This window comes from Polypterus senegalus, chromosome 13 (assembly GCF_016835505.1).
Source record: "Polypterus senegalus isolate Bchr_013 chromosome 13, ASM1683550v1, whole genome shotgun sequence".
Lineage (NCBI taxonomy): Eukaryota > Metazoa > Chordata > Cladistia > Polypteriformes > Polypteridae > Polypterus > Polypterus senegalus.
Window position 1 is genome coordinate 161094549 of NC_053166.1, and position 13457 is coordinate 161108005.

General features: G+C 42.1%; 1 protein-coding gene across 5 annotated transcripts in view; it reads left to right on the forward strand.

The window, feature by feature from the left end:
* tmc5 (transmembrane channel like 5) overlaps window positions 1–13457 on the forward strand; it is a 117495-nt gene that overhangs the window by 101069 nt on the left and 2969 nt on the right. For 2 of the 5 annotated variants that reach the window (XM_039775783.1, XM_039775782.1), the window contains exons 21-22: window positions 2168–2407; window positions 11435–11474. In XM_039775783.1, coding sequence (XP_039631717.1) covers window positions 2168–2407; window positions 11435–11474 — 280 coding nt within the window. The remainder of the gene's footprint in view (window positions 1–2167; window positions 2408–11434; window positions 11475–13457) is intronic. The other 3 variants (XM_039775784.1, XM_039775787.1, XM_039775785.1) reach the window with 2 other exon arrangements.

Genomic DNA, 13457 nt, shown 5'->3' on the forward strand with positions numbered 1-13457 from the left:
TGGGACACGCAAGTGTGGCTGGGATCTTTCGGTCTTCTGCCATAATATGAAACAGCATTTTGAAGAAAGGACAAGTGGAAGAATCAGCCATTACTGAATCACAAGTGTTTGTCCCTTCCTGCAGCACTTAGTTAGGAGAGTTATGGATGTGTGGCTTACCTGTCGGCCACATGTCCAGAAATATGTGGTCAGAATGACTGAGAATTCCAATTGTCTAATTGTTTCATCTTTGTAGAGTGATAAGGTGAACCCATTTTTACTTTACATAGACTTGAAGGAGTACAGCGTAGTGTGTCCCAAATCGCCTCTCCAGTCCTCACATGTTCACATTCACCAGCCTGTTACAAAGATGAGCCTGCAATCTGCTGCGCCACTTTTGGTCACCGCCAGAGCCGAGTGCCACTGTGACTAAATACGCCATCTATAACCTCCAGCGAGAGAAGGTTTACACTTAACATTCAGTAACTTAAGGTTCATAATGTGCCTAAAACTGAGGCAAAGGAAAACGAGTGCAAGAAACTAGCAGTACAGCCTGGCTGGAGAGCAGCTCTTCTTGCTAGGAGTCTGAGCGCAACAGGCAGGTTGGTTTTCAGGTAAACTGATCTCTGATTGGAGGTGAAATTGAGCTTCTCTATAACTCTGAATTGATGCCATTCTTGTGCTCCTCCGGTGCGTCTCTTGGATCAGAGGGACGTTGTAGTGTGGGAGCCGCGTCCCCTCTCGCGTGCCCTTTGACCAGCTCTGGCTTGGCATGACTTGTGTTCTTGGAATCTTCAACCAGCTAAGTGCTTCGTTTACAGCCCTGGATGATAGCAAACATACCTTTGGTCCTTGTAGACTCACAACCTGTGTTTAATAAGCATGTAGAGATCCCCGATTCTTAGTTTAAACTGCACCTGACCTGAGTAGATCAGGCATAGAAAGATCTGAGCTATTCTCGAGCATATGGAAGAAAAGTTTTTTTATGACTTATGAAGTTTTTTCCTTCATACTTTATCACTACAAATATGTACAGTATGTCTTAATATTATATGTAAAATATAAATATATATATATATGAAAGCAAATAACACCAAGCTATTATTTAAAAGTCCTTCCTCTAGATAGATAGATAGATAGATAGATAGATAGAGTGAAAGGCACTATATGATAGATAGATAGATAGATAGAGTGAAAGGCACTATATGATAGATAGATAGATAGATAGATAGATAGATAGATAGATAGATAGATAGATAGATGAAAGGCACTATATATAGATAGATAGATAGATAGATAGATAGATAGATAGATAGATAGATAGATAGATAGAGTGAAAGGCACTATATGATAGATAGATAGATAGATAGATAGAGTGAAAGGCACTATATGATAGATAGATAGATAGATAGATAGATAGATAGATAGATAGATAGATAGAGTGAAAGGCACTATAAAATAGATAGATACATAGAGCTTTATCATGGAAGGGCTCTAGGGGTCCCTGTTCTCCCGTTTGGACTCTTCATTGTATAAACGTGATCAGGATGTCCCAAATCCCCACTATAGCCCTCATACTTGCACTAAACACTGTGTTACAAACCAAAACAAGCAGGAGAGCAGGTTTGTACTTTTAATCATGCATTATAGATTAATATTCTATTACCTGAAGTTCCTAAATATACGTAAGACCGAAGCAAAGTAAGGAGTGTGGCAGATCATTCCAAATACAACCTGGATGCTGACTGTCCTTGCTCTTCACAAACCTTTCCTTCAATATTTTGGTGCTGCTTAGTGTCCCTTCTAGAGGACAGCTGCTGTTGTGCAGACAAAGAGTTTAAGGTTATGGATTTGCGTCTTAGTCTAGCAGCAGGTAGAATTGTGTAGCAGCAGAAGTTCGACTCCCTTTTCCTTGCTTTTTGCCCTCGCTCTCTGATGGTTTTGGTGGTAGAATAAGACAGAGGATTGACGTGTTATAGGAACTGACACTGAGGAACACAGGCCAGGCCTGACACATTCTGTGATCCACTTTCAAAGCCCAGGCACCCTCATTATAGAGGGCGCTAGAAGTTATCCTAAATAGATATAAATATTTGGAGACGTTGATGTTCAGGTAAGCTCTTCTTCTTCAGGCTAAGTGGGTAATGAACACTGCCAGCTCAGATTAACAAGAAAACCTTAATTTCAGCAGGACATCCAGGATAGAGAGGTGAGAGGCTCCAATCAGAGCGGGACTCCATCTGAGGCAACCTTCCCTGTTCAGTTAAGAAGAGCACCAAGTCTACGGGAGATGAGTAGCAGGAGAGAGCCCACCAGTTTTTCAGGGGAGAGACAGAGTGCTAGAGACGCTGAATATGAATATGGCCTTCCAAATATTTCGCAGGAGCCTCCACAGCAGCCCTGGCCTGGGGCGCCAGGTTTTCAGCAGGTAAATGGCAGGTGGGACACGCAAGTGTGGCTGGGATCTTTTGGTCTCCTGCCATAATATGAAAAAGCATTTTGAAAAAAAGGAGAGGTGGATGAATCAGCCATTACTGAATCACAAGTGTTTGTCCCTTCCTGTAGCCCTTAGTTAGGAGAGTTATGAATGTGCAGCTTACCTGTTGGCCACATGTCCAGAAATAGGTGGTCAGAATGACTGAGAATTTCAATTTTTCATCCAAGGTTTCATCATTGTAGAGTGATAAGGTGATCTCATTTTTACTTTACATAGACATGATGGAGTACAGCGTAATGTGTGTCCCAAATCACCTCTCCACCCCTCACATGTCATATTCACCAGCCTGTTACAAAGATGAGCCTGCAATCTGTTGTGTCACTTTTGGTCACCGCCAGAACTGAGTGCCACTGTGGCTAAATACGCCATCTATAACTTTAAGGTTCCTAATGTGCCTAAAACAGAGGCAAAGTAATTTGCCTATCGGTACAGCCTGGATGGAGAGCAGCATCTCCGGTGCATCTCTTGGACCAGTTGGACATTACAGTGCAGAGGCTGAGTCCACTCTCATGTCCTGGCCTTGTGCCCTTTTGACCAGCGCTGGCTTGGCGTGACTTGTGTTCTTGGAATCTTCAACCAACTTAGTGTTTCGCTTTTAGTCCTGGATGATAGCAAACATATCTTTGGTCCTTGTAGACTCACAACCTGTGATTTATAAGCATGTAGAGATCCCCGATTCTTAGTTTAAACTGCACCTGACCTGAGTAGATCAGGCATAGAAAGATCTGAGCTATTCTCAAGCATATGGGAGGTTACAAGAAAAGTTTTTCTTATGACTATGAAGTTTTTTTTTTCCTTAATACATGCTTTATCACTACAAATATGTATGTCTTAATACTATATGTAAAATATAAAAGCAAATCACACCAAGCTATTATTTAAAAGTCCTTCCTCTAGATCATTGTCGGGCAACCGGTGCGCGTGTGCCATGGAATTTTCTTGGGGCGCTGCGAAAACTTTTGTAAAATATTTAAAATTGCTAGTGTTTTTGAACTTTTGGTTGACTAAAAAGATAATGTTTAAAAAATATTTTAGGTTGGAAAAACAGATAACGGAACACTTACGGAAATGAAGTCTAAGAAACGCGAGAGACTTCAAATGATCGACAAGGAAATGCGCGTCTGTCTTTCGAAAATTGATCCTCGCTTCAATCTCATATGTGCTGAAAAACAATCTCAACGTTCACATTAATTCAATTTAAGATTTATCCTTTGATTCCTTTATTGATAAAATGTCTTTCAAACTTGTAAAATTAACTGTTTTTATTGGCGATTGACCATAGATTGTGTCGTCATGATTTTATTTATGGGCAGTCGCTCAGGTGCGCCGCGAGGGACTTAGTGCACCGCAACTCGAAAAAGGTTGCCTTTCACTGCTCTAGATAGATAGATGAATACAAAAGGCATTCTAATCAGATAGATAGATAGATAGAGTGAAAGGCACTATATGATAGATAGATAGATAGATAGATAGATAGATAGATAGATAGATAGATAGATAGATAGATAGATAGATAGATAGATAGATAGATAGATAGATAGATAGATAGATGAAAGATAGATAGATAGATAGATAGATAGATAGATAGGCACTGATAGGATATATAGATAGATAGATAGATAGATAGATAGATAGATAGATGAAAGGCACTATATGATAGATTGATAGATATTTTTTTATTTTTAAAAACAAACTTTATTGACAAAAACATCAAATATACAACTTACACATTATTATAAATATATTTACATGTTCTTTTTTTTTTTTTTTTTTTTGAAAAAACACAATTGAACCAACAAAAAACCCCTAAAAAACAAACCGCAGTTCCTCATTATCACAGTCACACAGTACACTATTCACACACCATATTGTTTTAAACTTGTCCATATTCTTTGTGGATTTGTAAAATTAAAATCAATCAAAATGCGACTAAGGCACAGTATTTTAAAAAACACAATCGGATCTTGTAAACCATTCCCTTCAATTTTGTGCTTTCTCGTTTTCCAAATAGCTAATTTACTTTGCCCCATAATAAAGTTTGCCAAATTCACATTATCTGTGTTTCTTTTAGTTTTTTTAAAACCAAACAGAAAGCCCACCCTAGTGTACACCATTTCCAATCCCCCAACAAGCCTCTCTATTAAATTAAACAAAGGCTCAAGCCTTGTACAAAACATAAAGCAGTGAAACACGGTCTCTCTTTCCCCACAGAAACAACAACAGTCAGACACCCCAGGTATAATAATTGACAAGAAGGAGTTCACAGCTAAGATCCCATGTAAGACCCTCCATTGTAAATCACCCACCCTACTGGTCAATGGTGGCTTGTATAGCGACCTCCAGGCTGGCTCTGAGAATTCTGTGCAGTCCATCTTTCTCCTCCATGGAGTGTCTGTTATCGTCCTCAGGGAGTCTCGATGTCTCACTTTTACGCACAGCCAGTACAATTGTTTCCCTGTAGCGTTGGCAAAGGCAGGTCCATCAGCCTCTCCACCGAAAGAAATTTGCTCTGCTCCACCGTTGTCCAGTCACCCCCGGGAGATACCAAAAGTGTAGGAAAATCAGGATCCTCAGGTGGATGAGTCCGTTCATTAAACATGTCTCTCAGGAGTGCCGATCTCTCAGCTGACAGTGAAGCCTTCACTTGTGTTAAAAAGGTCTGCACCACTCTCACTGACCGCACTCCAATTTGGTGTGCAATTTCATTTGCGTTTTTCCAACAAAACTTTTCACAGTCAATAACATGTTTTAGTTTTGTACACACTCCATGTTTAAGATGATTAATGAAAGTTTGAGACAGTCCCACTGAACTACTGTACTTCACATTATTAACAATGGGCTCTTCCAAAACCCAGAACAATGACAGGCTGTCCTCATCCCCTTTAATTGTCACCATCTGCCAGGCTCTAAAAGACTCTTATAAAAGTCCGGTATGTCCGACATATCAAATTTATTCACCTGGCACAGCAGCAGAGTTTTTCCAAATTTCAGGTTTTCAATGTGGTCAAAAAAACGTTGTGCCAAATCCATCCACGGCTGATGCTCAGAAGGATACAACAATTTCTGTAAAGTCTGTAGCCGAAATGCAGCAACTCTCCCGAACACATCTATAATGCCTTGCCCACCTTCATCCAGTGGCTGAAACAGGACACTTCTCCTAAGCCAATGCAGGCCATCCCAAAAAAAATTGATTAAAACTTCCTGAATATTCTGAAGCAGCTGTGCAGGAGGCTCTAAACAAATGCATTTATGCCACAGTCCTGAGGCTATGAGGTTGTTAATGATGAGCATCCTGCCTCTGTAGGATAACTGAGGTAGAATCCACTCCACCGAGCAAGCCGATCCTTCACCTTCTGCAGTACTCCATCCCAGTTCTTTCGTATGAAGTGTTCATCCCCAAGAAACACTCCTAAATATAACAATCCTTCAGAGGACCACTGCAGGTCACCAACCAGTTGTGGTGGTTTTAAACCAGTCCAGTTGCCCAGTAAGATAGCACTGCTCTTTCCCCAGTTTATTTTAGCTGATGAAACAATTTCAAAAGATCTCTGGCATTGAAGCAAAATGTCAACGTCCTCCTGATTTTTAATGACGATGATGATGTCATCAGCGTATGCTGAAACCTTAACAGGCTCCGCAGTGCAACATGGAATTGATAGACCAGTCAACACTCCTCTCAGTTTAACCAGAAAAGGTTCCAAGGCCAACACGTAGAGCATTCCAGACAAAGGGCACCCCTGCCTGACTCCTCTTCTGACATCAAAAGGTTCGCACAAACCACCATTGACCTTAACTACACCAGAAATGTCACTATACAATAGCTGAATATATTTAACAAAACGGTCCCCAAACCCAAAAGCCTGCATGACTCCCATAAAATGAATGTCTGACCCTGTCAAAGGCCTTCTCTTGATCTAAAGAAATAAGACCAATTGGAAAGTTAAAGAGTTTGGATACTGCAAAAATATCTCGAATTAAGAAAATATTATTAAAAATCATTCTATGAGGGACACAATAGCTCTGATCAGGATGCACCACCTGAGCTAAAACAGTTCGCAATCTGTTAGCTAGAGCCTTTGACAGGATTTTGTAATCAGCACAAAGGAGGGACACAGGCCGCCAGTTTTTGAGATTTTGTAGGTCACCTTTTTTTGGCAGTAGTGTTATTACCGCCCTCGGCAACTCTGAGGTAACACAGCCATTTTAATACTGTAGAGGAATACCTCCAATACATCAGGACCAATAATATCCCAGAAGTCTTTATAAAATTCCACTGGAATGCCATCAATGCCTGGGACTTTTCCATTATTCAATTCATTCAGTGCATCAGTGAGCTCTCCTAAGCACAACTCCTTCTCCAGCTCTTTGGAGTCTGCATCACGAAGGTGCGGTAAATCCTTCAAGAAGGTCTGCTGTTCCTCAGCCTCACCTTCCTCTGTTGCAAAAAGAGTCTCATAAAACCTCCGGACCGCCCGCCTTATCTCACCAGGGTCCTGAGTCTCCTCACCATTATCCTGTCTTATGCAATGTAAGACCTTATGTTGAGAGTTCTTTTTCTCAAGTCCAAAAAAATACTGGGTTGGTGCATCCATGTCAGTTATCTGTTGGAATCGCGCCTTCACTAGAGCCCCCGAGCCCTTGTTTCCAATAAGTGGGCAAGGCCCTTCTTTTTAACCCCAAGAGTTTCCAACAATTTGACATCTGGACCCTGCTGTAGAAGCTGCTGAATCTGAATGATTTCAGTTTCTAACATTGCCATGTCAGACTGTAGTGACTTAGTGACATTTCTGGTGTACTCCTGACATAATAAACGAATGTGGGTCTTCCCAACCTCCCACCACTGTTGTAAACTGGTGAACTCCTTCTTCATGAGTCTCCAACTTGCCCAAAAAAATTTAAATAAGTCTTTAAAACTTTGGTCTTGAAGGAGGAGCGTATTAAAATGCCAGTAGGCACTACGAGGCTTGTAATCAGTTAGGATCACAGAACAAGACACCAAACTGTGATCTGAGAACCCTGCAGGGGTAATGTGACCGTTTTTAAATAAACCAATATGGTGCTTGAAACAATAAAGACGATCAAGCCTTGCCATTGAAATAATCCCCCCATTCATCCTCCCCCATGTATATTGTCTGGTGCCCCCATTTTTATTTTGCCACACATCTTCCAGTCCCATCTCGCTCACAACTCTCTCTAATTCCTGGGCTGAGCGTGTGCGGCTCCAGCCCGTTATTTCTATCTTTTTGTGTATCAAGGGTGCAATTAAAATCCCCACCTAGAACGAGGACTTCATTTGTGCAACATTGTGTCAGCACACCCTCCAACTTCTTAAAAAGCGATTTTCTCATTCCCATCGTTCGCGTATACATTAATAAAAGTAAAAGAACTGCCTTGAAGTTTGACGCACTTTGAGCAGCCTCCCCTTCACTATTTCTTCAACATCACAAAGAACTACGTGAACATTCTTAGAAAACAGAATGGCTACTCCAGCACTAATATTTGTACCATTACTGTAATAAATGTCCCTTTCCAATCCCTACTCCACTCCCATTGATTTTGCTGTCTATATGGGTTTCCTGTACAAAGGTAACTTTTAAGTCTTTTTGCTTTATGAATTCAAACAAAGCTAGCCTCTTATTATTATTTCTTCCACCATTAATATTTAAGCTTCCTACATTAAAGCAAGCCATGTTAAATGAAAATATAAAATAGTCAAAATAAACCACAGATCCCAGAATATACAGGATCTTGGAAATGGTGCAGTTGCCCTCTCCATTACTGCTTATTTAGTTTGAACTGTTTCTTCAGCCTGCTTGACAGATTCTTTAATCTGAGAAGCTCTTTATCAGTGAACAAGACAGAAGAGGACTTTTCTTTTCTTAGGCTTTGTATTGAAGAGATAAAAAGTTGCACATCAGGAAAGTAATCGGTCACATCTACACCCCTTCTGCCCTCAGTTTCCGTCACAAATGTTCTGATACTTTGAGCACTGTATCCCCTCTACCTTTACATTCTTGTAGGTCAGACACAGTTGAACTATCCGACATTTCCCCCTCCGCCTCCTCGTCTCCCTCACTCAGCCCAGCCGCGTTTTCACTGTCTGCCTCAGCTAGGGCCGCGTACCTGCCCTGCGTAACCGGTGGGGCTGCAGCGGGACCCTCGCCTTCCTCAGCAGCACAAGCCGTAACATTACTGCGTTTTCGCGCGGTTCCTTCCTCCTTCCCAGCTTGTCTTTTTAGCAGGCCGTTTAAACCCATCGTATGGCTCAGGTGCGTTATCATCGCCTTCCTCCATTTCAATCTCTCCCCACACACTTCCCTGTGCTGTAGCAGAATCTTCTGCTGCATTTTCATTCCGATGTCCCCCATCGATGCTGGTCTGTGCATTTCCCCATCAAGCAACTCATCTCCCTTATTTAAAGGTTCAGAAACATTTACACTCTCCTCGGGCCGCGCTTCCTCTGGTGTCTTTGTGTTTTCATTACCATTAAGCTGTAAAGGCCGATCTTGTAAATCGTCATTAGTGACATGCAGGTTATCACGAACAACTGCTTCTGTTCACTTTCACTGGACAATTTTAACTAAATGCCCCTCACTTCCACACCCAAAACATTTCATTTCATCCGAACTCAGAAAAATCACATAATCGAAACCATCAATCTTAAACCTCATAGCAACATTTAAACTTTCATCCATTTTGTTGAGCACCATGTAAACTTGTCTCCTAAAAGACATTACATGTTTTAACTCCGGCGACTTGCACCCCAAAGGAATATAGCGGATTTTTGAAACTAAACGACCGTGACGTACTAATTCTTTTCTATAGTCTCATTCCTCAAAAATGGGGACATTCGATAACGTTACTTTACGTGCTGGCGCCGCCAACGGAGACACCTGCACGAACGAGCCATCGATCACTACACCCTTTTCTACAATTGTCTGCACCAGATCGACAGAACTCAAAAATAATACGATTGCGCCGTTCATTCGCGAGGCGGACTTAATGTTCTCACAACCGATCACATTGCCTACCGCCAACACCGCACTTTCTAAGGGAAAAAACATCACACAGAAGTTTTATCCCATGGCGGCGGCTCAATCGTTCTAAATTCGCAGCCATTATGGCTGCTGTGGCCAGATGCCACTTCACACAAAAGAAAACGGAAAAACTTTCAAACAATTCACCAAGAAAATGAAAATGGGAAAAGGGGGGAAAAAGTTAAACAAAACACTTCACTCACCAGACTCAGAGCCCACCACCAGCACTCGCGCCAGATCAACCACCCAACATGCACTGCGACAATGAAACAGGAAGGAAGCAATGAAACAGGAAGATAGATAGCAGATAGATAGATAGATAGATAGATAGATAGATAGATGAAAGGCACTATATGATAGATAGATAGATAGATAGATAGATAGATAGGCTGATAGATAGATAGATAGATAGATAGATAGATGAAAGGCACTATATAATAGATAGATAGATAGATAGATAGATAGATAGATAGATAGATAGATAGATAGATAGATAGATAGATAGATAGATAGATAGATAGAGTGACTCACAAACTTGACAACGAGCCATAGAAAGGTGTGGGGCAGCCACCCGTATATCATTTCCGGGCTACAAAATTGAATAAAGTGATAGCACTGATGTGCACAAATCAGAGTCCAAAACAGAACATAGTGGATAGGGGAAAGGTGGCAGCTTTTAAAGGCCAGTATAGGAAGTGACCTCAAAGAGGCCAGAACTAGAAGGGTCTTCATCCATAGGCTCAGACCCGGAAGTGACATCAAAGGGGTCGGAACCAGAATTGATGTCATCAGGGCCAGGAGGAATTTCCTGTGAACGGCCTACAGAAAAGCGAAAAAAGAGTCAGTGCACTCTGCCATATCCCGGTCTGGCTCAGAATTACCCTCATTCAAGCCCTTCAGTTGTCTCCCATGTGCACGTGTGTGGCGATAGATAGATAGATAGATAGATAGATAGATAGATAGATAGATAGATAGATAGATAGATAGATAGATAGATAGATAGATAGATAGATAGATAGATACTTTATTAATCCCAAGGGGACATTCCCATACTCCAGCAGCAGCATACTGATAAAGAACAATATTAAATTAAAGAGTGATAACAATGCAGGTATAACAGACAATAACTTTGTATAATGTTAACGTTTAACCCCCCGGCTGGAATTGAAGAGTCGTATAGTGTGGGGTCTCCTCAGTCTGTCACTGGAGCAGGACGGTGACAGCAGTTTGTCACTGGAGCTGTCTGATGGAGTAAGACAGAGACTCCCTGACTCCCAGAATGAATGCCAGTCTTGTGCTTCATTGATGTGCCACTTGGACCGTCAGGACGTTGTAGTGTAAGGGCTAACTCCTCTGTCATGTGCAGGCCTCTCTTTGACGAATGGTGTTTAGGCATTGAAATGTCAACCAACTCTGCTCTTGGCTGTGGCCCTTGGGTTAAGCCAAAGTTGTTTTTTTTTTGTCCTTGCAGATTTAGAGCTTACACATGATGGTCCCAAGTGTTTGGTTTATTTGGATTCTAATCTGGTATTCTCTTAGTAGAACAAGCATATAAAATCTTGTCTATTCTCTGGTACATGTGTGGTAACAAGTAATGTTCTCTTCTGACTAATAGACACTTGCTTTACCAGTAACATAATCAAAATGTTCTTCTCTTAATGTGGAGGACAAACCTTGAAACGTCATTCCAGATGTGGTCTTAAAGTGCATTTTATATCTTAAGAATCAGCCCTCTTCATTTGTACTCACACAGTTTGGACAGTGCCATATGTAACCTAGTCAGGCTTTGGGTGGGATACCTCATTTAATGATTTGGAGATGACATGGCCTGTTCATGTTTAGATCTCTGCTCAGAGTCAGCAATGACTGCCTAATCTGTGATCACCCATCTGATTTCCTTTCTTTCTTCTTCTGTTCACAGGCCCCGCCAAATTACATTCCTCCGGATTATCCCGTGGATGGTGAGTTTTACACAAAAGAGGATATGCCAAAAACAGCCTTAACAGTCACACTTAATGATGAGACTTGACCTGGTGAAAAAACTCTAAAAACGCAAAGATGGCAGGTCAGCTTTCTGCCCAGCATTTTGACAGCTCACTGGTACACATGGAGAGCGCGGCCATTTTGAATGACATTTCTGTTGTCGAGTCATTTAAACCCGGCACCCACCGATTATATTTGAAATTCTGCTCGCGCTGTCCATGTCAACAGGGTTTGTAAATGAACTGCCCGAGAAAGTCAAATGGCTCCCAGGTCTAAACCACTAATAGCGGGATACTCGAGCCTGGCCCTGTTATGGCAAAGTGTGCAGATAAAACCAAATGGAAAGCATCCGAATGCCATCCCTGTATTTAAAGACGAAAAATGAAGAGGATTTATTCAAATAACAAGCGTATGTGACGTGATAGTAGAAATTAATCAGATCATCAGGCCCATTAACCCTTTGAACCCTGGTGCTACAACATACCCCTGATGAGCCCGGAGGACGCTCCTCTGCCGCACGTGCTTTGAATCGAATAGCCAAGGACTGAGAATTGATTTATGAAGTGATGTATCATTGGTTAAATAAATTTGTATATGATTTATATTTTTCGGTTGTACCATTAACTACAATTTTGGCTGCTGCTAAAAATTTACAAGACTAGGGGGGCTTTGCCCCCTGCTCGCTTCGCTCACCAAACCCCCATACACCCGGCCAGCCATGTCACGTCTCTGCTGCTCACGTTGTGAAGACGGGGGCTAAACACTGTGACGATGCGGGTTCTGGCTCCACACTCCCATTGCTATACAGGAGCACTTGAACCCAACACCGTCGATAATGAAACCGAGTGAGCTAGTCAGTGAAGGCAAATAAACAATTCGAGCAAGGGGTGATGCAAAAAGTGCAACAGTGCTTTTATTTAAAATCCAACAAAAGTGCTCAAATAAATAAATTGCAGTGCCAAAGTTCTTCATTAAATAAATAAATAATCCAATAAAATATGTGGAGGTAAAAACAATAAGAAAAAAAACACTCCTATAAAATGAGGTAAAATGTTTCTAAGGAAGCAGTCTTTAAACAAATGACAAACCCGGTGCCTTCGTTTAAAACTAGCGTCTGTCCTGCTTCACCCATCAGGGCCCCGCAACAAGGGAGACGCTCACTCTGCAGCTGACCTTCTTTACACCTGCTACTACCACTGCCAGTCGCCTTCCCGATCCTTGGCTCCGGTCGGCTCCCCCATGACAGTGACTTGGGAATTCCACTGTGGCCAAGGCTCTCACACAGGGAACACTACTTCCCAAGTCCCGACTAGTGATGGGTCGTTCTTGAACGATTCATTCATTTTGAACGAATCTTTAATGTGACTCGGGAAGAACGAGTCGTCTCGTGGGAGTGATTCATTCAGTCGCGCATGTGCATTTGCGCAACTTCCTATAGTTTCTATATTGGAATTGATTCACCTGTTTCGAGTCTTCGGGTTTTTCGAGTCGTTCGTTCATCACGTGACAGCCCCATAAGCTTAACCTATGCAGTCTGAGCCGGAAAGAGAATTGAACGAAATGACTCGAAAAATGATTCGTTCATTTTGCTGAACGAGACTCAAAGATCCGAGTCAGTAAAATGATCCGAACTTCCCATCACTAGTCCCGACTCCTGCTAGCATCTGCGGAGAGTCCCGCATCTTCCCGGTCACTCCCGCCCTGTAAAACAAACTTCTACGGGCATGACCACAACTACTTCTCCCAGGTGTTGGCCAAACACCCAGGCGGCCTTCAGCAGCCTGCGAGCGTTTGCTCGCCTCCTTCCTGCTGCACCGATTTGCTCGCGCTCTTTCTCCTCTCTCTCCTTCCTGCTTCCAACCTCCATTTCCTTTTCTCTCCTTCCTCGATCTTGATCTCTGATCTCCCCTCACAACCGGCTCGCGCTGCTTTTAAAATGACCCATTAGCCACGGGACAATC